Source organism: Alligator mississippiensis, chromosome 3 (assembly GCF_030867095.1).
Source record: "Alligator mississippiensis isolate rAllMis1 chromosome 3, rAllMis1, whole genome shotgun sequence".
Lineage (NCBI taxonomy): Eukaryota > Metazoa > Chordata > Crocodylia > Alligatoridae > Alligator > Alligator mississippiensis.
The window spans coordinates 181,972,493-182,000,306 of NC_081826.1; the positions used below are offsets into that span (position 1 = coordinate 181,972,493).

The 27,814-nt window shown below is 43.9% G+C and overlaps 1 protein-coding gene across 10 annotated transcripts in view; it reads left to right on the forward strand.

Annotated features, from left to right (window-relative positions):
* FREM1 (FRAS1 related extracellular matrix 1) overlaps positions 1–27,814 on the forward strand; it is a 148,051-nt gene that overhangs the window by 39,245 nt on the left and 80,992 nt on the right. For 9 of the 10 annotated variants that reach the window (XR_009460956.1, XM_059724712.1, XM_059724710.1 and 6 more), the window contains 9 exons: positions 2,874–2,968; positions 5,590–5,891; positions 6,377–6,573; positions 7,145–7,468; positions 10,235–10,343; positions 18,780–18,911; positions 24,254–24,598; positions 25,310–25,452; positions 26,672–26,868. Coding sequence is in view for 9 of the 10 variants with exons in the window: in XM_059724712.1 (XP_059580695.1) it covers positions 2,874–2,968; positions 5,590–5,891; positions 6,377–6,573; positions 7,145–7,468; positions 10,235–10,343; positions 18,780–18,911; positions 24,254–24,598; positions 25,310–25,452; positions 26,672–26,868 (1,844 nt within the window). In the remaining variant the exon portion in view is untranslated. Of the gene's footprint in view, positions 1–2,873; positions 2,969–5,589; positions 5,892–6,376; positions 6,574–7,144; positions 7,469–10,234; positions 10,344–18,779; positions 18,912–24,253; positions 24,599–25,309; positions 25,641–26,671; positions 26,869–27,814 lie in introns of those variants that run through there. The other variant, XM_059724713.1, reaches the window with a different exon arrangement.

Here is a 27,814-nt window from a genome sequence, read left to right on the forward strand (position 1 = left end):
GAGGCCTCCATGGGTGTCCCTGCTGGCAGAACTGTAAATACTGTAAATAGTCCTTATGTTTCTTTGTGTTGGTTGTTTTTTTTTGTCTAGCGTGTACGGGCAGGCCTTGCAGGCCACGAGCCCAGGCCTTGTCCATGAGGCCCAGAGCTTCGGGCATCCTTGTACATGCTTTTGACTGGCTCCGAGTCATCACCCTCCGGGGAATAAAGGTCTCTTAAAAGTCAAAAGTCTTTCTTTCTTTCTTTCTTTGTAAAGGGCTGGGAGCTGGGGCAGGCAGGGCAGCCATTGTGGGGGGGCTGGGAGAGTGGGCAGGAGCTAGGGGGCTCATGGCAGAGTCCCCCATTGGTGTGGGGTGGTGGGGGGCAGGGGGGAATTGCTCACCTGCCTGGCAGCACCCGGTGAGTAGGGGTTATTCTTTGAACAACCAGGAGCTGGGGTGAGCAAGGCAGCCATGGGGGTGGGCTGGGACAGTGGTCGGGGGTCAGAGGGCACTCAGTGGACCTGGGGAAACAGGCAGGGGATGGGGCCTGGCAGGGGTTCCCTCATGCTCCCCTCCCCCTCCAGCCTCCCCTCTCCCACCCCCTACTTACCAGCATGGAGTCTGGGTCCAGCTTCCTGCTACAGCCAGTGAGGACTGCCTGAATTGCTGAAGCTCCCTGAATCTTTCCCAAATAGATTTGGAGAGCTTCAAAATGATTCAGACCTTTCAATTAGTCCCCTGATTCAATTTGGATTTGGCAATTTGGCAACCGAATCAGGCCAAATCTCCTAATCGAACCAGCACCCGAAACTTTGCACAGCCCTAACAAAAGCCTTCCAAAGAAAACTTTGCTAAAATTATTTTAACATAGGAAAACAATGTATTGTTCCGTACTTGATTTTTTTTGGAATTGTCTAAACTGTTTTTTCCAAAAAAAATTCAACCTGATGTAAACAGAACACCTAGCCTGAACAGCTAGGCTAGGGACAGAAGTTACACATACACCAGTTTAAGTAATCTGAAACTGATTTAAACCTGTAACAGAACAGAAGATCAGTGCACATAAACCACTTTCAAAATGGCTGAAACCAGTTTAATATAAACCTAGTTGGATGTAGAATCAGACTTAAGTGATTTAGGTCAAACCAGTCTATGGGACCTCTGCTCCAGATCCCTTCCTTATTCAAGTTAACTCACAGTCCCGTAGCATCCCAGAATGCTTTGCAGTCCTGGGTTGGGCTATCTGCTCCAGTGGAAAGGGCTGGCCCCTCCTCTAGATATCACAGAGCTAAGGCACTAAAGCCTCCACTCCCTGTCAGCACCTGTCAGCCCAGCGAGATTGGGGGGGGGGGCAAGGGAACAGACCCCCCCAGGCCTCCCAAAGCACCCCATGTGTACAGGACAAGGGAAAGAAAAGCTCCAGCAGTGGGGGCTTTTCACTCCCAAAGCAGTCAAGTGAGTAGGGTTGGCATCAACTCAGCCCTGTCCCCACCCCAGCCCCCCATCTCCGAGAGGAGAGGTGGGGTGGGGGAGGGAAACGTACTGGCCCAGCCCAGCACTGGCCCCTCCAGCCAGGGTCTGCTTGCCCCAGGGTGGTGCAAGCCCCAATCAAGGGCTTTTTGTAACTCTGCAGCCTGGTGAAGGATCCGCTTCACCCCATCCTGGGGAAGGGATGGGACTAAGCTGATCCCAGCCTGGTGAGACAGGCTGCAGGCTCCCTCCCCCCACCCCCAGTGTTTTGGTCACATCCCAGCTGGGGGGCTAGTGCCCAGCTGACCCAGTGTGTTTGCCCACCTCCTCTCCTCCCCCAGCCCCTGCCTTTTACAGGCAGAGGCTGAGGAAGGGGCAGGGCTGAACTGATCCCAGCCCAGTGAGCTGGGCTGTGGGGGAGCAAAAAACTCCCAGTGGGGTCTTTCCCCCATGCCAGGCAGACCCTGGGGGGGGGCAGTGCCAGTTTGGGTGTGTACATTCCCCCCACCCCCTCTCAGAGGGATGGGGCTGGGGAGGGAGCGGGGCTGAACCAATCAGAGCCCTGCTAGCTAGGCTGCAGAGGCTGAAAAGCCCCCCAGTGGGGGCTCTTCCCATGCCAGGCAGATCCCAGCTGGAGGTCCAGGGTGGGATGGTGCATTCCCCCTCTCTACCCCCTCTCAGAGGTAGGGACTGAATCCCCTTTTTCCTCCCTGCAGCTGACAGCAGAGGTGGAGGGAGTGGCATGTATCCATCAGGCCCAGGCTGCTATTAGGCTGAGTTTAGCTGCCTTAGGCAGCTGGCGGTGAGGGGTGGTGTGTGTGAATGCCCCCAGGCTCCTGGCTTGGGTCAGTGCAGGCTCTGCTTGTCTTGGCCACCCAAACACTCGACATCAGTTCAGTTTGTTATTGTTTCAAGCTATGCAGCTTAGAAAAATGTGCAAAGATTGAACTGATTCCACCTCAGGCTTTTTGAACTTCTGTACTTAGCCCTAAGATCTAGCAGAGTTACAAGCACTTAAATACTGGATGTATTCAGTGCTCTTAATAACTGATGCTGCCATCAAACTCACGTGTAACGCATGTCATCATTTATCTTCAGGAAGTAGATGCTGATTCAGCAAAGTTTTTAGGCATGTGCTGAAATCCACTCTTCTCATTGATTACAGTGGGGCTTAGTGCATATATAATTGATTTGCTGAATTGGGGCCATATTACTGACTAAAACTAAGTTATGTTTTTCTGTATTTCTAATCATGGCATACCAGTAGTATCCTGGTTTCTGGGTTTCCCTTGGTAACACTGACTAACAACTCTCTAAAAAGTACCTTTTGCTTCAGTCCATTTCTCAGACAAATAGATAAGAATTGGATGTTGAGTTAGCATTCTCAACCACATTTATTTGTCAACTTTTTTCCCCTCACTAGATTTTTGACTGTCATTTCCTTCCTGATGAAGTCAAGTATACTCACAATGGCTGTCCCATTTTAGATGAAGACTCGGTCAGGCTTAGGCTGTACAGGTAAGCAGCACTGGATTGTCATACATTGTTATTACTAGAAAAACATGTGTTTCTTATGGAGAACAAGCATCCCATTTTTCAGGTTAAAAAGCATCTTCTGCACTTGTCTGCAGTAGCTAATTATATATGCTGGAAATAATTATTAATCAATAGCCAGGCATCTGTTTATGGCATTATCTGTCAAAACATGTTTCAGAAATGCTCTGTTAATGTATTCGTGAATATTGATAAACATTATGGACCCCTACTCCAGGGACTACTCATGTATCTTTCATTAAGGCGTCATTAGATAAAATGCATGGACAATGTTGCGATCGGGGACTGTCTTAGAATGAACTACTGGGTTCAGAAGATTCCCCACGCTTGAACAAAGGACGTACTTACGGTTGTTCTCACCCTTGCAAAGCTTTATTTAAGGATGCTCACAGAGGCAGGCAATAGGACAGAGCACAGAGGATGGTCATTTTACATTGGCTGTAGGTGGCAGCCGCCGCCCTGCATAGTTCCCCATGACCCTGGAGTGTCCTGATCCTGGGGATGTGATAGCCTGTGCCGGGGCTCCGCACAAGCTAGAACTCTTGCCAGAGTGGAGGAACTCATCGTAGCTTAAGAATGTACAGTTTATATAGTCTGGAGTAAATAATGTTATTTCAAACTAGGGATTTGGTTATCTCAAGCTAAGAATTTGGGGTTGAGTCGTGATCCAACACACCTGGTGTTTACCACATTCCACTGTATTACAACATTCTACTATCTAGGTTCATGGTTTGGTCACGCTTATAGAGCAAGAAGTTACATGCTGTTTCGCCGGCCTACTATGGAGTCAGCATACAAAACTCTTGCTATTAGCATTTAGCAAAGCCCATACTATTACAGGGACCAAACTTCAAGTTTTCTTTACTTCCAAGCAAGTGCTCACATCACTGGGCTACTGCCAAGCTCTCCTCTGCTAATTCCTTTTCTTGTTCCATATTACACCCCTTTCTGTATAGTGGCCCATCTCCAGCAGGAAGGGAGAACCCTGCCCTGAGCACCACTCACTCTAGCCTGTTAGTTAGGGTAGTCTCCTGGGTAATGGAAGATATGGCTTTGAATACTTTTGGCTGAGAAGGGGTATAACCCAGCTCTTCCACTTCTGGAGTGAGCCATCTCTAACCAGCAGACTATTATGTAAAAATTACCACTTATCTACACTTAAAAGAAAAGAGTGAGCCAAAAGCCTGCATGTTAAGGAGTGACTTAGGAGTCTAAAGCTAGGTGTGGTCCCAATTTCACATTAAGTTTGGGAGAGAGAGTGGGATTTCAGACTCAACCCTCACTTCAGTGTCTCCTATTATCTGCAGCTAAGAGCATGCTGACTGTTGTGAATCTCAGAAATGATAAAGTATAGGAAACTTAAGCACTTAACTTGTGCCAAGGCAGATGAGGTTCTTTGAGTGAATCTGATATCTTTTATTAGACCAACTTAAATAGTTGGAAAAAAACTTTTTTTAGCAAGCTTTCAGGTTTAAAAACCCTTTGTCAGGCTGAGGAAGCCCCTGCAGTTGGTGTGTGCTCTTCCTGGATGGAATGAATAGTAAAGAAGCCAGAGGCTCAGCTGGTATGCATGCAAGACAGGCAGTGTGCTAATAAACTCCACTCTGAGACCCAGCTGCCTAAGCCGGAGTTGGGTTGGAGCATGAATGACGTGTGCCTTCAGCAGCTGGGGGCGCAAAGTGGCAGTGGGATCGCAGTGGTGGTGGGAGCATGGTGGTGGTAAGTGGGGGAGCTCCTGCAGATGCTGCCAGTGCTGTCGGCGGCGGGGGGGGAGGGGGGCATAGCAAGCGCCAACCTGGGGGCGCACCACCACGCTTGGGGAGGTGTGCATGCATCCGTGTGCACCCCCTACACGTCGCCTCTGGGTTGGAGGGAGGGAGAGAGAGAAACAAGGTCCCTGAGATGAGTAATAGCAAGTTTCTACAGAGTTTAATCAACAAGGAGAGCAATTCCAAACTGAATCCTGAAATCAGTGGCATTCAGTGGAGTTGTTTGAGGAGGAGAGTGATCTTGTATTCTCCCCTTACTGGAGCTTGGAAATCTGAGATCTGAAGACCCCTCAGAAAAGGGAGATGAAATAATACAGATGAGAGAGCTCTGATAATATTTCAGCAGTGACAGACCTGAAGCAGTAGCACATACTGGCAGTGTTGTAGAGGTGGCATGTAAGTAGGTAGCATTTCCACCCAGTGTTTCTTACATAGGATACATCCATTGGGTATGGTTCAAACTTCTTTACTGCTAACTTAAATGACCACAGACATAACATTAGAGTTTTTCCCTGCCTGAGGTTGTTTCCTGAAGCCCTTGCCCTAATTTCCTCTGCATGGTGATAATCAAATCAGTAGAGCTTGTGTAGTCAATGGAAAAAAACTCTGTCTCCAGGCATGATATCAGATCAAGTCATGAGAAGCATTCTGTATCTCTATGCAGGTTCTTCATATGTGAGCTGTAGTTATATGGTGATAAGGAGATTTGCCAAGGGAACAGAAAGGCAACTAAGGATAATGCTCAGTTCATTGATAATGGAGGAAGCGGGAATGAAGTATTACTAAGTTTTTCTTTATTTTTTTTATTCTCTGTAGGTTTACAGAAACTGAAACATTCACAGAAGCATTCACTCTTCAGGTGCAGTTACTTGAGCCAGACTGCAATGTCATCAAAATGAGTTCCAACATCTTGGAAGTCCCTGAGTTTTATGGACTGTCCAGAGTGATTGACAGGAATGTGCTCACTTTTGACTATGACAGGAGGATAAACCTAGAGTGTGTCATTTCAATGGCCTCCTTAGAAACTCATCTACCAGCCCATGGTCAAGTTGTCATTGGAGAACCTCAACAGGAAGAACCTCGTGGAGACCAACCACATAGCTTCTTTTCCACTTCTAGTATGATATGTTTACATTGTTTGCATTAGGAACATTCACAGTGAGAGTAGACAGAATGCATGCAACAATAAATCACTTCACACACATTGCTAAGACCCATCACTTACAACACACAGAGTGATATGAAATTTAGTGCACAGCAATAATTGTTTCTGAAAAAAAAGCCAAGAAGAAAGAGGACTGTAATGTGAGTGAAGTTGAAGTTGACTAGTACTTCACAGAATGGTCTTCAGTAAGCTTTCTAGGCCTCTTATAGGCAGTGAGTACACTAAAGCACAGGAAACACAAAAAAGCAAGTAAGGTTGAAGTTGAAAAATAAATGTCAGTCAACACAACAAAATTGTTGTTTTGTATAAGTGAGGTAGGAGAAGAGTCATATGTTGTGTCATGTGTTTTGCTTAACTATGCTGACTGAGCTTTGGGGTGTTAGTTGATCAAGTTTATGTTCAAACAAATCTTTTATGTCAGCTTCTATTGGGTTACAGAGCAGAGAGCAGCCCAGAGCTGCAGGAATGGGAACTGCACTCCAGGACTGAAGACCATTCAAATCACCAAAATGAGCTGCGGGGAATTTCTGCTGACTGGGATTCGGTATCAGCATCTTGATCCTCCTTCACCCGACATTGATTATATTCCTATCCGACTGGATCTCATGGACAGCAGAAGCAAAATTCTGCACAAGGTAGAATTCTTCATAATAGTGTACTGCCTAATATTTTACTCTACTCACTCATGTCTGTATTCCTATGAAGAGACAAAGTAATCTCTCTGTTAATTCTACTGAAGTCATTAATCAAATATTTTCACAGTGGGTTGAATGAAATATTTTCTTCAACCAAAACAATTTATTTTTAATATAAGTATGCTAGAAAGAAAAATTATCATTTTGGTTTGATCTGACTGAAACCAGTTTTTCTTTTGTTTGTTTTTCGGTACAGTCAACAAAATGAAAAATCAGTTAAATGTGTATAGCTTTGCGTGAGATTTCAAGCTGAGGTCAAGATCACACTGCCTTTCCCATAATTCTACAGTAGACAGAAGTCCCAAATTTGGGGGAAAAAATAAAGCCATTGGGTTAGTTCTTTAAGACCTAACTCAGCAAAGGAAATAAACATACATATCACTTTAAGCACATGGATCCACAAGACTGAAACGTACACTTAACTGCTTTGTTGAATTGAGTCTTTATTCCTATAATATCTTATTTGAATTGTATATGTTGTCCTGACTCTTTAGTTCTTTTTTCCTCTCAGACAGAGTATGCCTGGCTCCCTGTCCGTATCAAAGGTGCCATTCCCAACCAGATCCCCAAAGCTGCCTTCATGGCAACATTCGTCTTGGAGGTAGACCAGTTTATTTTGAGTCCTGTGACAACAGCAACAATAGATGCTGAAGACAGTGAAACACCTAAATCCTTGCTAGTTTTCAACATTACCAAGGAACCACCACAGGGCTACATCACTCATCTGTCAGACCACACCAGGCCTATCACCTCTTTCACATGGAAAGATCTCAGTGAGGTGCTTATAGCATATCAGCCTCCAAACAACAGCCATACAGAGAGGAGGAATTATGAGGTAACATTATGATTTATGAGTCTCTGATATTTATTTTCCCTATAGGAATCAGTATGTTATAAATACATGTGTTCATTTGTAATTTTTATCTACGAGCAAAATGATATTTCCTAATGAAATGGAATAAGGAAAGTAAAATCTAAGTTATGTTTTTCTTAGGTGACTGTTGCTATTACTGTTGGATCTCCCAAGAAAAAGATTCTGTGACTTTATAAGCAAAAATAGACACGTGACCTCAGTTTATCATATTTCTGACCCCATAAAAACCCAAAACATTATTTTCGTAATCCTGTCTCTCTACTTATTTACCCACACACTACATCTTTAGCATTGACTTTCTCATATGCAGTTTAACACATTCTCACTTTAGTACAACAGCTGTTTTCTTTATATTCACTGAGGGAAATATCTACTGCATATCATTTCCACAGTCTAAAGGCAAATTCTTTGTATAACATAAAGCAGGTGGGCCTGATTCTGATCTCAATTACAAGTCTTTTTTTCTTTTGAAACTTCTTTCATAGAAGTTATTCATGCCATATTTCTTCATATACCCCTCCAACTAAGACATGCGCCTTCTTTTAGGAAGACAAAACGAATAGAATTTTTTTTTCATGGCCACATGAACAGGAATAGAGCCTACCTTTTGGATCATTTTTTTTTACCCTTTCCTGCTTAGGTAAAAGTTAAAGTTTTAACCCTCTCACAGCTGCTGCTAGACCAGCATCAGCTTTTTGATGCTCAGCCAAAAGCTAGTGCCAGTTTTGCAGTGGCTGGAAACAGCTAAAACTACACTGCTGCTGAACACTGGATTCTTCCCTCTCCTTCAATGTAGCCAGCTGGGGGTGGGGGAGACAAGGAAGAAAAGGTTTTATAACTTCTCCATGCTTCCCCATGGGACAGAAAATAATTTTTCCCACTTAAAACACATGTACCAAATTTGGATCACTAATGGTTGGGTAAAGGGTATGTGTGGTAGGTGAGTAAATACAGTATTTTATATTGCCACATATTTGTTAATCAAGTCCCGTGTATATTTTCTACTACCTTTTGAAACTGAGATGCAACCTAACTCAGCATACTGTACAGTATAGTGTACTTCATCACTCTCTGACCAACATACTACTATCAAACCCAAATCAGGTGTGTGTTCACTGTTCACTAATTAATTTACTGACACCAGAAATTTTTTCCCCCATTTTCATTTACAGTTTCTTAACTATTTTTAATGAGATAATGATATTACCTTTCAACCCAATCCCCAACCTGGTAGATCAGTAAATTCACATATATTGCAACTGCTTTAGTTTGGGAGACCCTAGTAGTCAAATTCCAGCTTCCCTATATAGGACATGTGGTTATAATGACAGAAGACAGGCCAGGTTTGTGTCTTAGAAAGCAATTATTTTTGTGTTCACTATGACACACTAAGATGAAGATGGGAGGGATAATACTGAGAGAGAGACATAAGAGTTCTTACTGTGAATTAGTAGTATGGGAAAAATATGCCCTGGATAGAAAGAGGTAATGGGAAATTGTGAGAGCAACCAAAGACTTCTAGGTCTATAGACCCAGGAAACGAGTGAAAAAAACAAAGCAAATAGAAAGCCTGCAGTTGCACATGAGAAGCACTTTGTGCTCAAAAGCTTCCTTGATAGAAGGAGCATCTAATGAGATGGAGAGCCAATCGGAGATCCAAGTAGGTAGCAAGAATTGCAGAAAAAGGCTCATGTGAATACGGTGAAATCATATGAGAGGATATGAAGTCAATATTATATAAGTTGATGAAGATATAGATGGGAAAACAGTGACAAGATCCCTACAGTAAAATATTTCGGTGCCTAAGGCTGATAAAAGTAAGGTAGCAGGGTTTATAAGCTCCCAGAATCCGGGGAATCTCTTTCATAGGAATTCTAGCTCTACCCTAGGAAACTACAAGTCAAGAGCAGCCTAATATTTTAATTTCTCTCCTTCATTTTGCTTGCAGCATTGTTGGACACACCTTCAAAAATTTTAAATTACTTTTTTATTTTCTGTCCCTCTTGTATTTAATTTTCCTTAATTTTTTTTCTATACCATGTCTCACAAACTTAAAAAGCATCTCTGATCCAGGAAATGTCTCTCAAATTTTATTTTACTGTTGCAAAAATTCTATATGAGATGAGTTCCTCTAGTGGTAAAGAAAATGTGTTTCTCCTGTTAATATGATAGAAGATTTCTATAAATTATCTTTCAGGAACACAGCATAAAAGAATAGAGAAACTTGGTACAAAAAGTCAGGTTAGGGAGTAGAAAGATGCTTAGGGCATCTTCCTTTGCTTTCAGAGTACATAAATTTGAAACCTCACTCTGGACTTATGCCAAAGGCTGTATCTAGCCAACCCAACTGTAAATGGTTATCTGATCATTCAGGCTACAGAGTCAAAGGTGGTTGGATGTGATGCCAGCCACATTACTGCCTCATGTGCCGTTGTCTATAGAAACTGGGGCAAGCCTTAACCATGTTATCCAGATAGGCCATTTTTTTGAGCAGACCATTTGCCAGAAAGCAAGAGGTTTTAATAGCATCTTAAACCATATTAGGTTTGTTATCATACTATCAGAACCTCTTAAGATATGTTATCATACTATCTTAACCTCTTAAGTAACCTCCATGCTTCAGAAGGTCACTGACCTCCAGTGACCTTCAGTATAGGTTTTGGATATGCATAAGCAATGATATTTCAACCTGTTTCTTCAGTGAAGGTATGTCTATTTATCTAACAGGTGGAGTTTGAGATTCATGACTTATATTTTGAAAGGAGTTCACCAATCACTGTCCATATTTCTATTAGAACAACAGATACAAATGCTCCTCGGGTTTCATGGAACACAGGTGAAATTTCATTTCACTAAAATTTTGCTATGACATGTATAATACGCTGGATATGTTGGAGGTGGATATGGGTTGCATAGAGTCAGAGTTTAAGAAGCTCAAAGCATAGAGTCATATAGACCTGTTTTTTCCATTTTTTCCTCTTTTGGTTGTATAGTACTTGGAAGAACTGTTAGAGTTGAAGCAGCATGAAAGTGCAGAATAAAAAAAAGAAAGTTGGGCACAAGGGAAAATCAAGTTCTTTATATATGCTGTTTGCTTCACAAGTGACCTGTACATTGAAAGGATGCACAGGTAGTGCAGGTGAACAGTATATTTACTTAATTCTAAGATGAAGTTTCTCCCCACCACCTTTAACATGGGGGAAGCCCCTTGTTTTCAAATCACAATGTGGGGTAGGCCGCTGCTGTGACTCAGGCTCAGTCGATTTAATTTTATCATGAGAAAGTTAAGCTATAAACAGACCATAGCCTACATGGGGTTCATCCACATGAGCGTGCACGTGTATCTTACAGCGTCTCAAAGCCCTTTGAGACATTGCAAGAGGCACATGCAAGAACAAAAAAACATTCCCCATGCTGCAAACTTGCAGCATGGGAGCAAAATTAGACCCCTGGATGCAGGGGTAAAAAAAAAAGCTCCGCAGAACAGCGGGGCAAGACACACTCCCAGACCATGCTTGGAGGTAACCTGGGAGTTGGTCCTCCAGGAGAGATGCTCTGGTTTCTGGCCAGTGTCTCTGTGGTGCTACTGCTGCCCCCGGTGCTGTCAAGGGTAAGTTAGGGATGTGGGGTGGGAGGGTTTATGGGTGTGGGTGGGTGTGAGGAGTGGCAGGGGGATGTTGGGGAGTGTTGGGAGTAGAGGAGGATGTCGGGGGCTATGGGGAATGGAGGGAGATGTCAGGGAGTGTCAAGAGTGGAGTGGGATGTCGGGGGGTGTTGGGAGTGGAGGGGGTTGTTGCGGGCTATGGGGAGTGAAGGGGGAGGTCAGGGGGTGTGGGAAGCAGTGGAGGGGAATGTCCCAGTGGGTGGGTATGTGGAGGGGCTTGAGTGGGGGCTGCCACATGCCTGCCCCACCCTGGCCCCTGTGACACCGGTGGCAGCAGGCAGCGTGGCTGTGGCTCAGGCACAGCAGGCAGTGATGCGGTGCTGTGTGACCCGAGCTCCGTACATGCTGAATGGACCTGGCCTGGTCCGCTAGTGCATGGCCTTGGATGGGTCAGGCCAGATCCATTGAGAATCTACAGAACCCATGTCACACAGTGCTGCATCACTGCCCACTGTGCCTGCAGCAGAGCCACAGCCCTGCACAGCCCTGCTTGCCTGCTACTACCAGTGCCATGGCTGTCGGGTGGGGGAGCAGGTGTGTGACAGCCCCAGAGCTGTCCCTATGGGTGTGTGGGGCCCGGGGCATATCAGCCCATGTGGGGCTAGGAAATGGTGAGTTGGGGAGTCATATCAGCCACACTGGGTCCTGTCGCCATGGAACCAGCCTGACATGGTGGTGCGAGCGGCCTCAGTGCTGGCAGGACCCAGCTCAGCATGACATGCAGTCCCTGCGAGTGGCACTGGCCCCTGATGAGTGGAACAGGCAGTGCTGGCTCTGAGCCACTGTAGGCTGCTCCGTGCCGCAGGAGGGCTGGCAGCAGCAGGCTTAGAGTGCTCCATTCCTACTGCTGCTGCAGGGGGTAAGTTGTAGGCCCTGCACAGGGGGCTGTGGTCCTGCAGGGTGCCTGGGATCCTGTGGGGGATAGGGGCTGTGGCCCTGCATGGGAGGGGGGCAGTCCACGTGCTGTGTCGGGGGGCTGCACCTGGTGGGGGCCAGGGGACCCACTTCTCCTGAGCACCCCCCCACAAGGTCCTCCCACACCCACAGTCCCCCCACAATCATCTCACACCTACACACACACCAACCTGCATCCCCCTACATCCCTCCACACCCCCACACACACCCTCCTGCCTTCCCCTACATCCCTTCCCATCCCCTTCCTGCAACCCCACATCCCCCCATCACACACCCATTATGTGAGAAGAAAACCAAATGTACACATCAACACATATAGATATTTAGAATTTATTTTATCATGATGATGGAGACACTGGTAGGCTTCCAAATTGCTTTAACATTGTAAATATATCAATAAAGCATTGCCCAAGTAATCGATCCCCCCCCCCAACTCTCTCTCTCTTTCTCTCTCTTTCTCTCTCTCTCATGTGTGTATATGTGTGTGTATATATGTGTATATATAAATATAATTAGAACAAAAGACCACTCTATATGTAGAGTGGATCAAGGATAATGAGAAATCCTTTTTTAAATACATAGGGGGTAAAAAGAAGGTTCCGGGTAACGCGGGGCCTCTGCAGGACACACTAGGAAATCTGGTGGTCTCACCAGATGACAAAGCTAACCTATTTAAGAACTTCTTTGCCTCCATTTTTCTGAGCAGGGACCAGGTCATCCCCCCACCGGGATCCTCGATGGACCCAGGGGAGGCACAGCCAGGCCCAGAGTCAGAGAGGACCTAGTCAGGGAACTTCTGGTGGGACTAGATGTGTTCAAATCAGCAGTTCCTGATGATCTCCGCCCCAGAGTGCCGAGGGAATTAGCAGAGGTCATTGAGGGACCCCTGGCACAGCTTTACGAGCACTTGTGGTGCTCTGGTGAGGTGCCAGAGGACTGGAAAAGGGCCAATGTGGTCCCCATTTTCAAAAAAGGGAGGAAGGAGGACCCAGGAAATTATAGGCCTGTTAGTCTTACCTTGGTCCTAGGGAAGCTCTTTGAGAAAATTATCCAGGTGCACATCTGTGAGGGGCAAGCAGGGGACTGTATGCTTAGGAGCAACCAACATGTGTTCATTAGAGGCAGGTCCTGTCATACCAACCTGGTGGCCTTCTATGACCAGGTCACAAAATCCTTGGATGCAGGTGTCACGGTGGACATAGTCTTTCTGGACTTTAGGAAGGCCTTTGACACTGTCTCTCACCCCATTATCATTAAAAAACTAGGAGACTGTGGCATCGATACCTACAGTCAGATGGGTCACTAATTGGCTGGAGGGCTGCACCCAGAGAGTGGTGGTGGATGGGTCTTTTTCGACCTGGAGGGATATGAGCAGTGGGGTTCTCCAGGGCTCAGTCCTTGGGCCCACACTGTTCAATATCTTAGTCGAAAAAGACATAATAAAATTCAATAATTGGAAGCTGGAGTAAGACTAGAAATAATATGCAATTTACCCAGTGTGGGGCATTCAGTTAATAACAACAACAATATGCTGTCATTCTTCATGATACTCTGTCTGGAGCCTCTAATAGATTTGCCCTAATTGAGACAGAAGGTATGGACTTAATGTAGGAGTTCCTTGGAGAAATTCTGTGGTCCATGGTATGCAATATGTCATACCAGAACATCATAAATATAGGTGGACTTAAAATATAAGTGTGAGGTTTGATGTGACCCAGGAGATATTTTGTTGTCATTTACTGAGAGGCTATTCTGTCTTGTCTCTGGCCAATGGATTCTGTTGAAGGATGGAATTTAAAGCAGTTAAAGGTGTGTCTGGATTTCCTTGCTACTTTGACAATATTAATATATTAATATGCATTTATATTAATGCTTATAAATATACATTCATTATAAACTGTTGGTACATTTACACTATTAACAACATAATCTGAAAATATGTACTAGATATCAGTGCTGTTAATTAAAAGCAAGAGCTTATTTTGTCTTCTACGCTAGTCTGCTCCTGCGGATAGTATACCTGAAGGACGTGAAGAAGGCACAGCACTGCTGCCACAGTGGAAGGGGTTACTCAAAAGAACATTACTTGGCCTACTTTTTTATCTAACCCAAACAGAAGTGAATGCCTGAGGAAAAACATGGACCTCTGTCCTATGCCCCGAAGGGCAACAAACTTTGGCTATGGTTCATGGACAAGAGAAATTAATTCGAAAGCTGGAATACTCCACTAATGAAACACAACCTTACATTTTCCAAACACTGTGAATTGTCACTAGCTGATGTAAATTGTCAAGATAGTACACAGGCAGGGATTGGTCTGGGAAACAGATTGTATTTTAATTCTGCAAGAGAGATATAAAGGCTATAGACCAAAATATAAGCAGCAGAATAGAAAGTGATATAAGGATGTTAAGGGGTTTAGGTTGTAGCTGTGTCGGTCTAAGGATATAGGCAGACAAGGTTCCTTGGGTGAATTTGATATCTTTTATTAGACCAACCCAAATGGTTGGAGAATAGTTATTAAGCAAGCTTTCGGGTTCAAAAACCCTTCGTCAGGCTAAGGAAGCTTCAGCAGTTGGTGTGTGCTCTTCCTGGCTGGAATGAAAAGTAAACAAGCCAGGGGCTGGGCTGGGCTGGGGAGTCAGTTGCCAGGCAGATTGTAATGTATCAAAAATCCAATGTCTATGTTTAGTCCCTGATCTCTAGTATCCAGCAGGTTGATGAAATGGAGCTCATAGGCTCGTCTCTGGGAAGTGTTGTGTAAGTTTCCCTTGAGGATCAGGACTGAGAGATTGGAGAGAGAGTGGCCCTCCTGTGAGAAATGTGCCCCCACCGGTAATTGGGTGTTTCTGTCTTTGATGGATTTCCGGTGTGCGTTTATTCTGGTGCGCAGTTGTTATCTGCTCTCTCCTACATATCTTCCATCAGGGCATTTGGTGCATTGGATGAGGTATATTACATTCCTGGAGGTGCAGCTGTAAGATCCTGGGATGCTGATGGCTCTGTTGTGGGGTGTAGTAATAGTGGAGGTGGTGGAGATGTGGGGGCAGGTTTTGCATTTCTTGTCATGGCACGGTCTGGATCCTTTTGGTGTGTTCTGGGCTTGAGGAAGTTTGCTTCTGGTGATGAGGTTGGCGAGGTTTGGTGCTTGTCTGAAGGCTAGGATGGGTGGCTCTGGGAAGATCTTTTTAAGAATAGGGTCTTTTTCTAATATGGGTTGCAATTTTTTGAGGATTTTCCGTACAGGTTCAAGGGATGGGTGATACGTCATAACCAGCGGTGTGCGATTTGTGGGTGTTTTTCTTCTGTACTGCAGCAGTTCTTCACGTGGTATCCAGGTGGCTCTTTCAAACGTGCGATCTACCTCTCTGGAGGAGTGTCCTTGCTGGGTGAAAGCCTTTTTAAGATTGGTGAGGTGGCAATCCCGGGTGTTCTCTTCAGTACAGATGCGGTGGTATCTGAGGGCTTGGCTGTATATCACAGCTTTTTTGGTGTGTTTCGGGTGATTGCTGGTTCTGTGCAGATATGTGTGTTGGTCTGTGGGTTGCTTGTATACTGTGGTCTATATTTTACCCTTCTGGATACTGATCATTGTGTCTAAAAAGGGGATGTTGGTGCTGGAGTATTCTAAAGAAAGTCGGATGGAGGGATGGTGACTGTTGAATTTCTGGTGTAACTCAATCAGAGATTCCAGGTTCTCACTCCAAATGATGAAGATGTCATCGATATATCGTAAGTACAGCAAGGGGTTTGATGGTGCAGTTCTTGAGGAAGTCTTCTTCCAGGTGGCTCATAAAAAGGTTGGCATACTGTGGGGCCATTTTAGTGCCCATAGCTGTTCCCATCATCTGGAAGAAGTGTTGATTATTAAAAGTGAAATTGTTGTGTCTGAGGATGAAGTGTATAAGCTCAGTGATATCTTTGGGTCTGTATTCTGGGTTGTAATCTTGTTCCTGTAGATATGTAAGGCAGGCATGGACGCCATCCTGGTGCGGGATGTTGGTGTATGGGCTGGTAACGTCCATGGTGGCTAGGAGTGTGTTGCTGGGAAGGTGGTCTATGTTTTTAAGTTTCCGTAGCAAGTCTGTGGTGTCTTGGACAAAACTTGCTCTGCGGGTGACAAGCGGTTTTAGGATGGATTCAACAAAACCTGATATTTCCTCAGTTAGGGTCCCATGGTTGGATATGATAGGTCTGCCAGGGTTCCCTTGTTTGTGGATTTTAGGGAGCATGTAAAAAGTCCCTGGGTTAGGTAGCGGGGGGGATCAAGGTCTCTAGTTTTTCTTGTAATCTTGGTAATGATTTGAAACCCAAAAAAACATCAGATTGGATACCTCGCAGTGGACGAAACCCTAACCTTGACCGCTACATTGACTACTTCAGGGAAAGAATGAACAATGAAATAATCAGCAACACGCGCCACCACAACAACCTCTCTCTACCAGAGAAAAAGGCCATAGAATCTCTAAGCTCTAACCACCAAATAGTAATAAAACCAGCAGATAAAGGAGGAGCCATAGTCATCCTAAACCGTGAGGATTACATAAAGGAAGCCAACAGACAGCTCTCTGACACCACCTACTACGAAGAACTTCAAGAAGATCCTACTCCCCTTTTCACCAAAAAACTCAACAATACCATCAAATCATTTCCACCAAGATTACAAGAAAAACTAGAGACCTTGATCCCCCCCGCTACCTAACCCAGGGACTTTTTACATGCTCCCTAAAATCCACAAACAAGGGAACCCTGGCAGACCTATCATATCCAACCATGGGACCCTAACTGAGGAAATATCAGGTTTTGTTGAATCCATCCTAAAACCGCTTGTCACCCGCAGAGCAAGTTTTGTCCAAGACACCACAGACTTGCTACGGAAACTTAAAAACATAGACCACCTTCCCAGCAACACACTCCTAGCCACCATGGATGTTACCAGCCCATACACCAACATCCCGCACCAGGATGGCGTCCATGCCTGCCTTACATATCTACAGGAACAAGATTACAACCCAGAATACAGACCCAAAGATATCACTGAGCTTATACACTTCATCCTCAGACACAACAATTTCACTTTTAATAATCAACACTTCTTCCAGATGATGGGAACAGCTATGGGCACTAAAATGGCCCCACAGTATGCCAACCTTTTTATGAGCCACCTGGAAGAAGACTTCCTCAAAAACTGCACCATCAAACCCCTTGCTGTACTTACGATATATCGATGACATCTTCATCATTTGAAGTGAGAACCTGGAATCTCTGATTGAGTTACACCAGAAATTCAACAGTCACCATCCCTCCATCCGACTTTCTTTAGAATACTCCAGCACCAACATCCCCTTTTTAGACACAATGATCAGTATCCAGAAGGGTAAAATATAGACCACAGTATACAAGCAACCCACAGACCAACACACATATCTGCACAGAACCAGCAATCACCCGAAACACACCAAAAAAGCTGTGATATACAGCCAAGCCCTCAGATACCACCGCATCTGTACTGAAGAGAACACCCGGGATTGCCACCTCACCAATCTTAAAAAGGCTTTCACCCAGCAAGGACACTCCTCCAGAGAGGTAGATCGCACGTTTGAAAGAGCCACCTGGATACCACGTGAAGAACTGCTGCAGTACAGAAGAAAAACACCCACAAATCGCACACCGCTGGTTATGACGTATCACCCATCCCTTGAACCTGTACGGAAAATCCTCAAAAAATTGCAACCCATATTAGAAAAAGACCCTATTCTTAAAAAGATCTTCCCAGAGCCACCCATCCTAGCCTTCAGACAAGCACCAAACCTCGCCAACCTCATCACCAGAAGCAAACTTCCTCAAGCCCAGAACACACCAAAAGGATCCAGACCGTGCCATGACAAGAAATGCAAAACCTGCCCCCACATCTCCACCACCTCCACTATTACTACACCCCACAACAGAGCCATCAGCATCCCAGGATCTTACAGCTGCACCTCCAAGAACGTAGTATACCTCATCCAATGCACCAAATGCCCTGATGGAAGATATGTAGGAGAGAGCAGATAACAACTGCGCACCAGAATAAACGCACACCGGAAATCCATCAAAGACAGAAACACCCAATTACCGGTGGGGGCACATTTCTCACAGGAGGGCCGCTCTCTCTCCAATCTCTCAGTCCTGATCCTCAAGGGAAACTTACACAACACTTCCCAGAGACGAGCCTATGAGCTCCATTTCATCAACCTGCTGGATACTAGAGATCAGGGACTAAACATAGACATTGGATTTTTGATACATTACAATCTGCCTGGCAACTGACTCCCCAGCCCAGCCCAGCCCAGCCCAGCCCAGCCCAGCCCCTGGCTTGTTTACTTTTCATTCCAGCCAGGAAGAGCACACACCAACTGCTGAAGCTTCCTTAGCCTGACAAAGGGTTTTTGAACCCGAAAGCTTGCTTAATAACTATTCTCCAACCATTTGGGTTGGTCTAATAAAAGATATCAAATTCACCCAAGGAACCTTGTCTGTCTATAAGGATGTTAAGTCATTTTTAAATGTCTATTTGCATGCAGTTATGGAGATGGGATTTAATATGTTCTTTTTCCTGACAAGTTGTATAAAGCCTTAACAAAGTACACTAACAATCTTGTCTGTTATCTAGTTATATATATGCTTTGCTGAAGTTATTTTCTATCTTTCTAGGTCTCTATCTCCTGGAGGGGCAATCCCGACCAATCACATGGCAACAGTTTCAAATTGTAGACAATGACAACATTAGTGGTGTTCGTTTGGTCACAATTGATGGCTTGCATCATGGGCACCTCACTGTAAGAGGTAATTTGCCATCAACTTTTATATTTGATCTAGTAAGAGCCAAAATAAAATTCATGTCAGTATGATGCTATTAGCCTTGGTTAGCCTCTGTCATAGACTGCTGTTGTTTAAGAGTGAAATTTCCCCACTCTACAAAAGCCAGATTAACAAAAACATATTAAGGTGCCTAAAGAAGCAGTTGGATGGCCAGAAAGATTTTCAAAATACCTCAGTTGATTAGGAAAATTAATGGCAGTGAACTGTCTACTATACTTAGATGCTCTGAAGTCCCACTTGGAGCTTATCTGCATCTTTAGAAGTCTGAATACCTTTGTAAATCTATATAAAACTTAAATCCTCAGGTCCTCAGTTCAAAACTTAACCTGTACAGAGGTCTTGCTACTGGTCCTATGCAAAGGAGTATTACCCAAGCAAACAAATTCAGATGACAGCTGTGCATAGTGGATCTCATTCTGTTCTTCGTAAAAAGTGTAAATCAGGAGTGAAACTCCACTGAGTTCAATAGAGTTATATTAGTGTAAGGACAGTATGCAGGAGTGGAAAATATGGGCCAGTATGGCTTCATGTTGCTCTATGATATTTTTAAAGAAGAACAAAATTGAGGTTGTTTTTCTTTTGCAAACTTCATTTGGAATAGCTGAAGTATCTCAACCTGTGCCTTTACCCAGAATTTCAATTAATGTTAGTTTGACCAGTGTTTGAACTGAGGGAACATAAACCAGTACTGCTGTACAGGATTTCTTTTCCTTTCCAGTTTGTCAAACCTATACGAGATGATGGCTTTAATTAAATCACTATAGGAAGAAATCTGTTAGCTAACTTGTGCTCCCTCTGTTGAGCGGCTATGCTTACTGCAACTGAATAATAATGTACAGTAGAGCTTATACGAAGATTGAGTATTTTTATAATAGCATTTTTATAGAAATCTTTTTAGAGAAAAATATAGTATGCTTTGAGAGGTGAATATAAATAAATAAATAATACATTAATTGAGTAACCATGTTCCAGGTAAAATTTAATTACTTTCCTTTCCTGCTTCTTTGGTAAAAATGATGCTGAAGAGTAATGGACCTTGCTGACTTGTAAATAGGCATTTAGAATATTGAATTGTTTTATTTTCCAGCAGATTATAAACAATAAAATTATGGACCTAAACTTCTTCATAAGATCACTGTTAATCCCTAAATCACATCAAATCTTAACTTCACTGAGTGATCAGCTTTGATCTAGTGGATGATATAACTGTATTATTTAGAGTTTATTGAAGATGAATAGTTTCATTATTTTTCAAAACTGCTGGGTCTAATCCTTTATTCCATTATATCAGTTATTATGATAGAATAGCTCTATTTATACATTGATCAAAGTGAGAACTAGGGAATAGTTAAAATAGTTTTTTTGAAGAAAAATGGGACATTGTCACTATAACAACTAGAGATGTAAACAATCACTCCTTGTATTATGAACAGCATATATGAAAAATATTATGAAAGACCTAACTGACTTTTCAGATTTTATTTTTTGATTAAATTTTGCATTTTACTTAGTTTGAAATTATATTTAGCTGATTGCTTTCACTCTCACTGTTACTGTCAGTTTTGCTGGTTCTCACTTATTAGCATAATGTTTTTTGTGGTTTGGGAAATTTTTAAACTATGTTTACATTTTTAATTAAAATTAACCCACTCAATCATGAAATTGTTTTTAACAAAATATTTCATTTGTTTGATAGAGAACAGCATAAATGATATAATAATACACCTCTGCACGACAAAGTAACTATAAAAAAAGAAAGAGTTTTAAGTAGAGGCAGCACAAACTTCAAATATGCATTTTCTTTATTCTAGCAAGATATTATCTGAAGTCTTTGATGACATATGCAGTACTATTGCCATAGCTTTATAAACAATATATAAATTCCACAGCATTACCTACAGTATATAAATTCATACTAGGATGTCAATTTCCATCAGCCATGAGCAGAGCCAATGTAACTGTGTTGCCCCAGAAATAAATTAGGAAGCAAACTGTGATTTATCACAATCTGAACTCTGTTTTCTTCCATTCTTTTCATGGGAGGGCTAGTGTTAGAGCACTTCCCATGCCCCATCGTAGCCAATTTGCAACACACGTGCCACCAGCAATGCACAGATTTAATAAATTTCATAGACATTAGGGCTAGAAGGGACCTCTTGAGATCATTGGGTCCAGACCTCTGCCCAAGGGGCTGGAAGTCAGCTGGGGTCAAGATAAGCATCTAAGCATTTCTTAAAGGTATCCAGAGTAGGTGCTTGCACCTATTCTGGGGAAAGTCTATTCTAGACTCTGGAGACTTGGACAGTAAAGAAGTTTTTCTTTATGTCCAGGCTAAAACCATCTTCCAGCAGTTTGTGACCATTAGACCTTGTCTCCCCTTGGAGGGCCTTGGTGAACAGATGTTCTCTCAGTTCCTGATGCACATCCCTTATATTCTTATAGGCAGCCACCAAGTCACCCCTGAGCCTTTGCTTCTCCAGGGTGAAGAGTCCCATGCCTCTCAGCTTCTCTTCATAAGGCTTGTTCTCTTGACCACTAATCACGTGTGTGGCAAGGCTCTCCACATCCTTTCTAAAGTGTGGAGCAGAGAATTGGATGCAGTACTCCAGCTGCAGCCTCACCAAGGCTGAGTAAGTGGGAGGATAACTTCTTGGGTCTTGCTTAAGGTGCATCGGTAGATGCAAGCTAGAGTTTCGTTTGCTTTGCCAGCTGCGGCATTGCATTGGTGGCTCATGTTCATCTTGTGGTCAATCGTAACCCCCAAGTCTCTTTTGGTCGTGGTGCAAGTGAGCGTAGCACTGCTGAGCCTGTAAGTATGAAGTGGGTTTTTTCTCCTGAGGAGGAGCACTTTGCATGTGCAGCTTCTGTGTGTGGCATGCAGCAGACAGGGGAAGAGACAGGCAAAACAATAGCAGATAGGATAGGGAGCAGAAAGCAGAGCAGCAAATCAGGCAGTGGAAAGGGATCAAAGTGGAACTCAGAGGGTGGGGGGCTAATTTGTGGCATGCCTGATAAAAAGTTTGTTCCCTACTGCCATACCCATCCTTTTTCTCTCCCTTCCCCATATCTCCTCCTCTACCCCCCAGCCAGGACAGTAATGAGCTCAGTGACCTGACTAGTTGTAGGTGAATGGCATGCTGGGTCTAGGCATTTCCTTTCCTTTTTTGTGTCCTTTTGTGACAAGACATTTAGTAGAATTTGCAGATTCATTGGAATCTGACAGGCAGCTCTGTGAGCACTTCTGCTGTGGCCTCAAATTTTTTACCTCTGGGTTGTCAACCATGAGTTTTAGCACCCATGCCATTCCAGCCCTGCCCTAGGCACTGATGTAGTGGGCATGCCCAAATGGCAGCATCTGGGAAGCCTGTTCTGGGGCAACAGCCTGCATCTGGGTAAGTAAGAATGTAACATCTCCCCACTGCCTCCTTTCTCATGCAGCTCTACTTAGGGCTCCAAACATTTCTAGCTATGCCTCTGATGAATGCACAGAAGCTTCTCTCCCAGCAACTCTGATATCCTGCCTAATAGCCTCCTTATTCTCTTGCCTGGACACATAGGACAAACCACAATCCTGTCATCAATAAACTTCTTAGCACATATCTTTCTTCTAATGAGCAGTTAGAAATCAAGCCTCAAAGGAAAGCCTAGAGCTAGGACTCCTGCTGAGGAGAGCTAGTTCAGTAGAGGTTACTCATAAGGGTCCTGCTCCAATGCCCACTGAAATCTGTGCAAATACTCTTGTTAACATCACTGAACATTCTGCTAATTACGTAGTATGCTGTTATGCTATGTGTTATTGTGTGGCAAAACGTAGGGCCTACTCCTAATATCTGTTGATTGATCAAAGAAGACTTCCTAGTGTATGGTATGCTATATGCCAAGTTGGACATAGCGCATCAGGGGATTATGCTTCTGTTGTATGCTGTAGCGCAATGTTCAATTTCATTCTCTCTGCACCATCCTATAAAGAGTTTTGTGGGAAGTGCCATGGAAGAACCATGGGATCTCCAACTAAGTTGAACCTCCTTTTAAATTACAAGGATTGGAAATTCTCCAGCTATTCCTGCTTCCTGCTGATATTCCACAGCCTTGAAGTGGGGGAGTGTCCTACCCCTGTCTGCATGTGCATCCCAGAGTTGGTTGGGACCTGCCCCAAAACATGATAGGAGCCCACCCTGGCAGCTCCCAGGGCCAGAGACCAATCTCCCAGCTCTGGCTGCGATTGTGGAGCTGGGGCCAGGAGCTGCCTGTCGTTGGGGCAGGGGGGCATTGTCCTGGCCTGGGTTCTGTGATTAGAGCCCTCCCTGGCAGCAGGCAGTTGCCAGGGGCAGGGAACAATGTCCCAGCCCTGGCTGTGATCACAGAGCTGGAGCCAGGAGCTACCTGCATGAGGAGAGTTCCCTACCCAGCCTAGAGTTGGCTGGGACCTGCCCCAGAACAGGACAGTTCCAAGCCAGCCCCAGGCTGTGCAGGGAAGTCTGCACGTGCAGTCCAGAGCTGGCTGGGAACTGTCCTATTTCGGGGCAGGTCCCAGCCAGCCCCAGGCTGCACATGAAGACTTCCCCATGCAGTCTGGGGCTGGCTGGGAACTGTCCTGTCCTGGGCCAGGTCCCAGCCAGCCTCAGGCTGTGCAGGGAAGCTCCACTAGGCGCAAGACTTGTCCCCATGTGCACGGGGCGGGAGAGCTCTGCAGCAACAGCTGTCTCGTGGCCTGTGCACATCAGGACCTCTCTCGATGTGCACAGGGCCAGGAGACAGCTACCACTGCAGCTGGCAGAGCTCTCCTGGCCCTGTGCTCCCTGTCAGTCCCCAGGCTAGCATCCAGGGGGAGCCTGGAGCTCCCCTGGGTGCTGCAGGGGGGCCGGGCAAGGTGAGGGCAAATCTGCTCCCAAGAGAGAGCACGTGTACACATTCTGCTCAGTAGGCTTACTGCACAGTATTTTACAGTATTTTACTGTATTTTACTGTGCAGTAAGCCGACTTTGAATTAATAGCATGTGTAGACACACCCAGTGAACTGAAAACAGTGGTAGTTTGAAATTGCTAATGTCTTCAAAAGATCTATGCTGCAAATTGCCATTTTAAATTTAATTTGCCAGTACAGTTACTGTTAGCATTGCTGCCCAAACACTGTTCCAGACTATTTTAATGCTCTTCCTGTTGGATGTATTTTTGATGAATTTTTACCCCTCTTAAAAGTCACAGAACATAGAACTGAATTAGAACTCCTGAGCTATTGAACGCAATTGTAGTTCCTTTGGCTGAATTATATAACTTTAAAACCTCTTCTGTTATTGTTTTGACAGGAGGGAAAGGATTCATGTTCACAGTCTCTGATCTTAAGACTGGAGTTGTTTGCTACCATCACGATGACAGTGACTCTACAAAGGATTTTGTGGTCTTTAGGATTTTTGATGGCCGACACAGTATTCGTCACAAGTTTCCAATCAACATTCTGCCTAAAGATGACAGTCCTCCTTTCCTTATCAGCAATGTTGTTATTGAAGTGTATGAAGGGCAGACAGTTTTGATTCAAGGCTCCATGCTTCAGGCTTCTGACATGGACTCCAGTGATGACTACATATTCTTTAATTTGACCAAACCATTGCAGGCTGGGGAAATTATGAAGAAACCGGGGCCAGATCTCATAGGTAACATAAGTTATCCACAGCAAAAAAGAATTTTAAATTTTTTCTTAATAAAGGAAAATAGGGCTATGTTCCTCAGAATAATGCTGTTTTTCAACCATTGCCAGTCAGACGTTTCCATCACAGAAGGGCAAATTTTGCTCATAGTTACTTTGTATAAATCCATTGATTTAAAATGGTGCTATTGTGAATTTACACCAGATTTACACTGTAATTGAGAATAGAATTGGCCCAGGGTCACCTCATTTTGAGTGCATTACTTTTAAATTTTTTTACTAGAAAGATGTGGATGGTTAAGAGCTTGTCTTGCCCTATTTGAAAGTTAGAGGCTGGTACTAATGAGATATATGCAGAGTACAAAGTTTCTCTTGTTTCACAGCTGAATACAAAATATTTTTTGTTAAATTTGTTAGACTGTCAAATTGCATAAATTCACTTTTGTCCTTTTCTCTGGGCTTTGGCATTGTCACTGAGATTTCTGTTGCTTCACTTTTTTAACAATCATGATGTAATATGGAGAGAGAGCTTGTGATCCCTTCATTAGCTGCATTAGACAAAGGAAACATCTTAATTGGAGACTACACCTTCATGAAAATGAAGGTGGGAACAGAGTCAGTTGCTGTCCTGGAAAGTTGGGATATAATTTTTATCAGCACAATTGAAAATTATAAATAGTTCTATGAAATGTGTTTTTTTATCTTTCTGATTCAACAGGATATCCTGTCACTGGCTTCTTTCAGAGAGATCTATTCAATGGAATAATTTATTATCGGCACTTTGGAGGAGAAATATTTGAAGATTCCCTGGAGTTTGTCCTTTGTGATAGCCATGACCCTCCCAATCTCTCAGAGTCACAGGCATGAAAATTGAAGATCTCTTGTAGAATGTGGAGTTGATGTCAAGACACCTGCAATATTTCCTAAATGGGTGTTGAAAACCTTAAGATTTTCCTCTAACTGCCATTCCTAAAAATTTAGGATAGAACCTAAAATCAAGCTAAGTTCTCTCCTGCATGCATATCATCATCAATAAAAAAAATTCTTCAGACCAAATTCCCTATCTCATTTATAAATCTGCAATTCTTTTTAACACCTTTTCCTGTTTGAAATCTGTAGGAAGTTTGCAAACAGATATGAATGAAGACTTTGAACTAATCTTAAAGTTACAGATCTTAAAATGTTTTTTATTGATAGTATTTGATGGTTAATTTGATTAAATTTAACTTTGTCTTGAATTTAAATGGACATTCCCAACATATTCATAATTTAACTTGCTGGACTGCATTGTAATGTAGCACAGGACAGCACAGCACAGCACAGCATTCTGGTTATCATAGAATCATAGAAAATTAGTGTTGGAAGGGACCTTAGATCATCTACTCCAAACCCCTGCTCAAAGCAGGACCATCCCCAACTAGATCATCCCATCCAGGGCTTTGTTGAGCCAATTATAAATTGGCTCTGCAGAGAAACTGGCTCTCATTTTCAGGTTCATTTTGAGAAAACATAGCTTTTCTCCCAAAGATGACATCACTCCACACTAATACATTTAATGTTTCTGCAATGGTCAATTTGGGGCATTACAGATCAATTATAGTCCAATTATTGGGGGCCCTATTATAGGCCAACCCTGAGTATAAATTGAGTGTTATGGTTCTTTTGTTTCTTTTGTTATGGTTAAGGAAGTTTGACATGATATGACATGACATGAACAATCAGTCCGTTTATTTTTACATGTTAATGAGTGAGCATAATTTGGTTAGTGCCCTCCTATTGCTTAAAAATGTTTGCTACCCAGCACTGCTGTTGTAACTGATAGTAGCTAACTGGTGTAAATTGTAAGGTCCTCAGACAAATAAGAAAGAAATACATCTAGTATAACTGTGTGCATTCTGAAGGAAAATATAAATTGAAAGAAGGATTTCTACTTTTAAATATTTATTTGAGATGTTTTAAAAATTAATTATAGATACCTTGCTGGTTCCCCTGTAGCATGACACTATGGACACTCAAAGTATTTAGGGCATTTACAATATTTTAGAAAACCTGCAATGTTTTTCTGCATTTTTTATTTTAGGTGGTGATAGTGCATATTATTCCTGTGGATGATCAGCTTCCAAAAGAAGATTCAGGGGTTACCCGTCACCTGATTGTCAAGGAAACTGAGATTGCTTATCTAACTAAGAAACAGCTCCATTTCATAGACATGGAAGAAAAAGAGAGGGACCTCATCTACACAGTAACCACTTCCCCATTCTTCTCTTCCATTCATGGGTATGTGTGATCTAGTGGACACTCCACATAGAAGAAGGTCTGATTCCACATGGCAGGAGAGGGGTTGGTGGCAAAGTAAATATTGGTGCTTTGGTGCAGACACTACATCTTCAATATTGTAATTGCCTCTGTGCAGGTTAGGACTTTGTCCAAATGCAGCCAGCTGCAGGACTGAGTTCTACTATGTTAACTAACATGTGAGTTAAAGCCCAAATAATGAGAGAGAGAGGCAGCATCATGTAGTTGAAAGACAAAGATAGAATATACTGAGACGGGGCAAGCTTTCACGCCTGGTACAAGCACCGGCGTACATCCTGTCTATGGGCCAGCTGCCCACCTCACTCTGCTACCACGCCTTGATGTAATAGTATTGAGATGTAAATTAGGCAGGAGGCTGCCCATTTTGAACCCCGATGTTTACGGGGGTATCCGCAGCTCCGTTCCACCCCCAACTGCAGCCCAAGCCTCACAGATGGTATCCCAAGCAGCAAAACTCAGCCGTTCCCTTCGCCCATTAGCTGTGGTCTCCTTTCTGGGACCTTTGGCTCCCCTTAGTCCCTGGCCCTGTCTCAGACCAGTTAGGACCCTGAGCTTTTTTGCTCTGTGGGCATCCCTCACAGTGGGCCCCTGGCTCTTTTGACCCATCTCTGGGTCCTGGCCCCAGCATGGACCAGTCGGGTACCTCAGGTCAGGTATAGGCTGCATGCCTGTGTACAGGATTTGGGGGTCCCCCATTCCCGGCTCAGGTGCTTCACAAATTGTAACTGGCCCTGTGGGCTCACTCACCCCAGCAGGTCCAGGCACTTCAAGAGGCTTACTTGGTCTTCTCTGCACTATATAACTCACCCAAAGGCGGGGGCTGAGGTTAAGGCACCCCGACCCGCCTTACACTGGGGAGGTGATCACTCCTGGCATTTACCTGGGGACTGCCGTGCCACCAGCATCC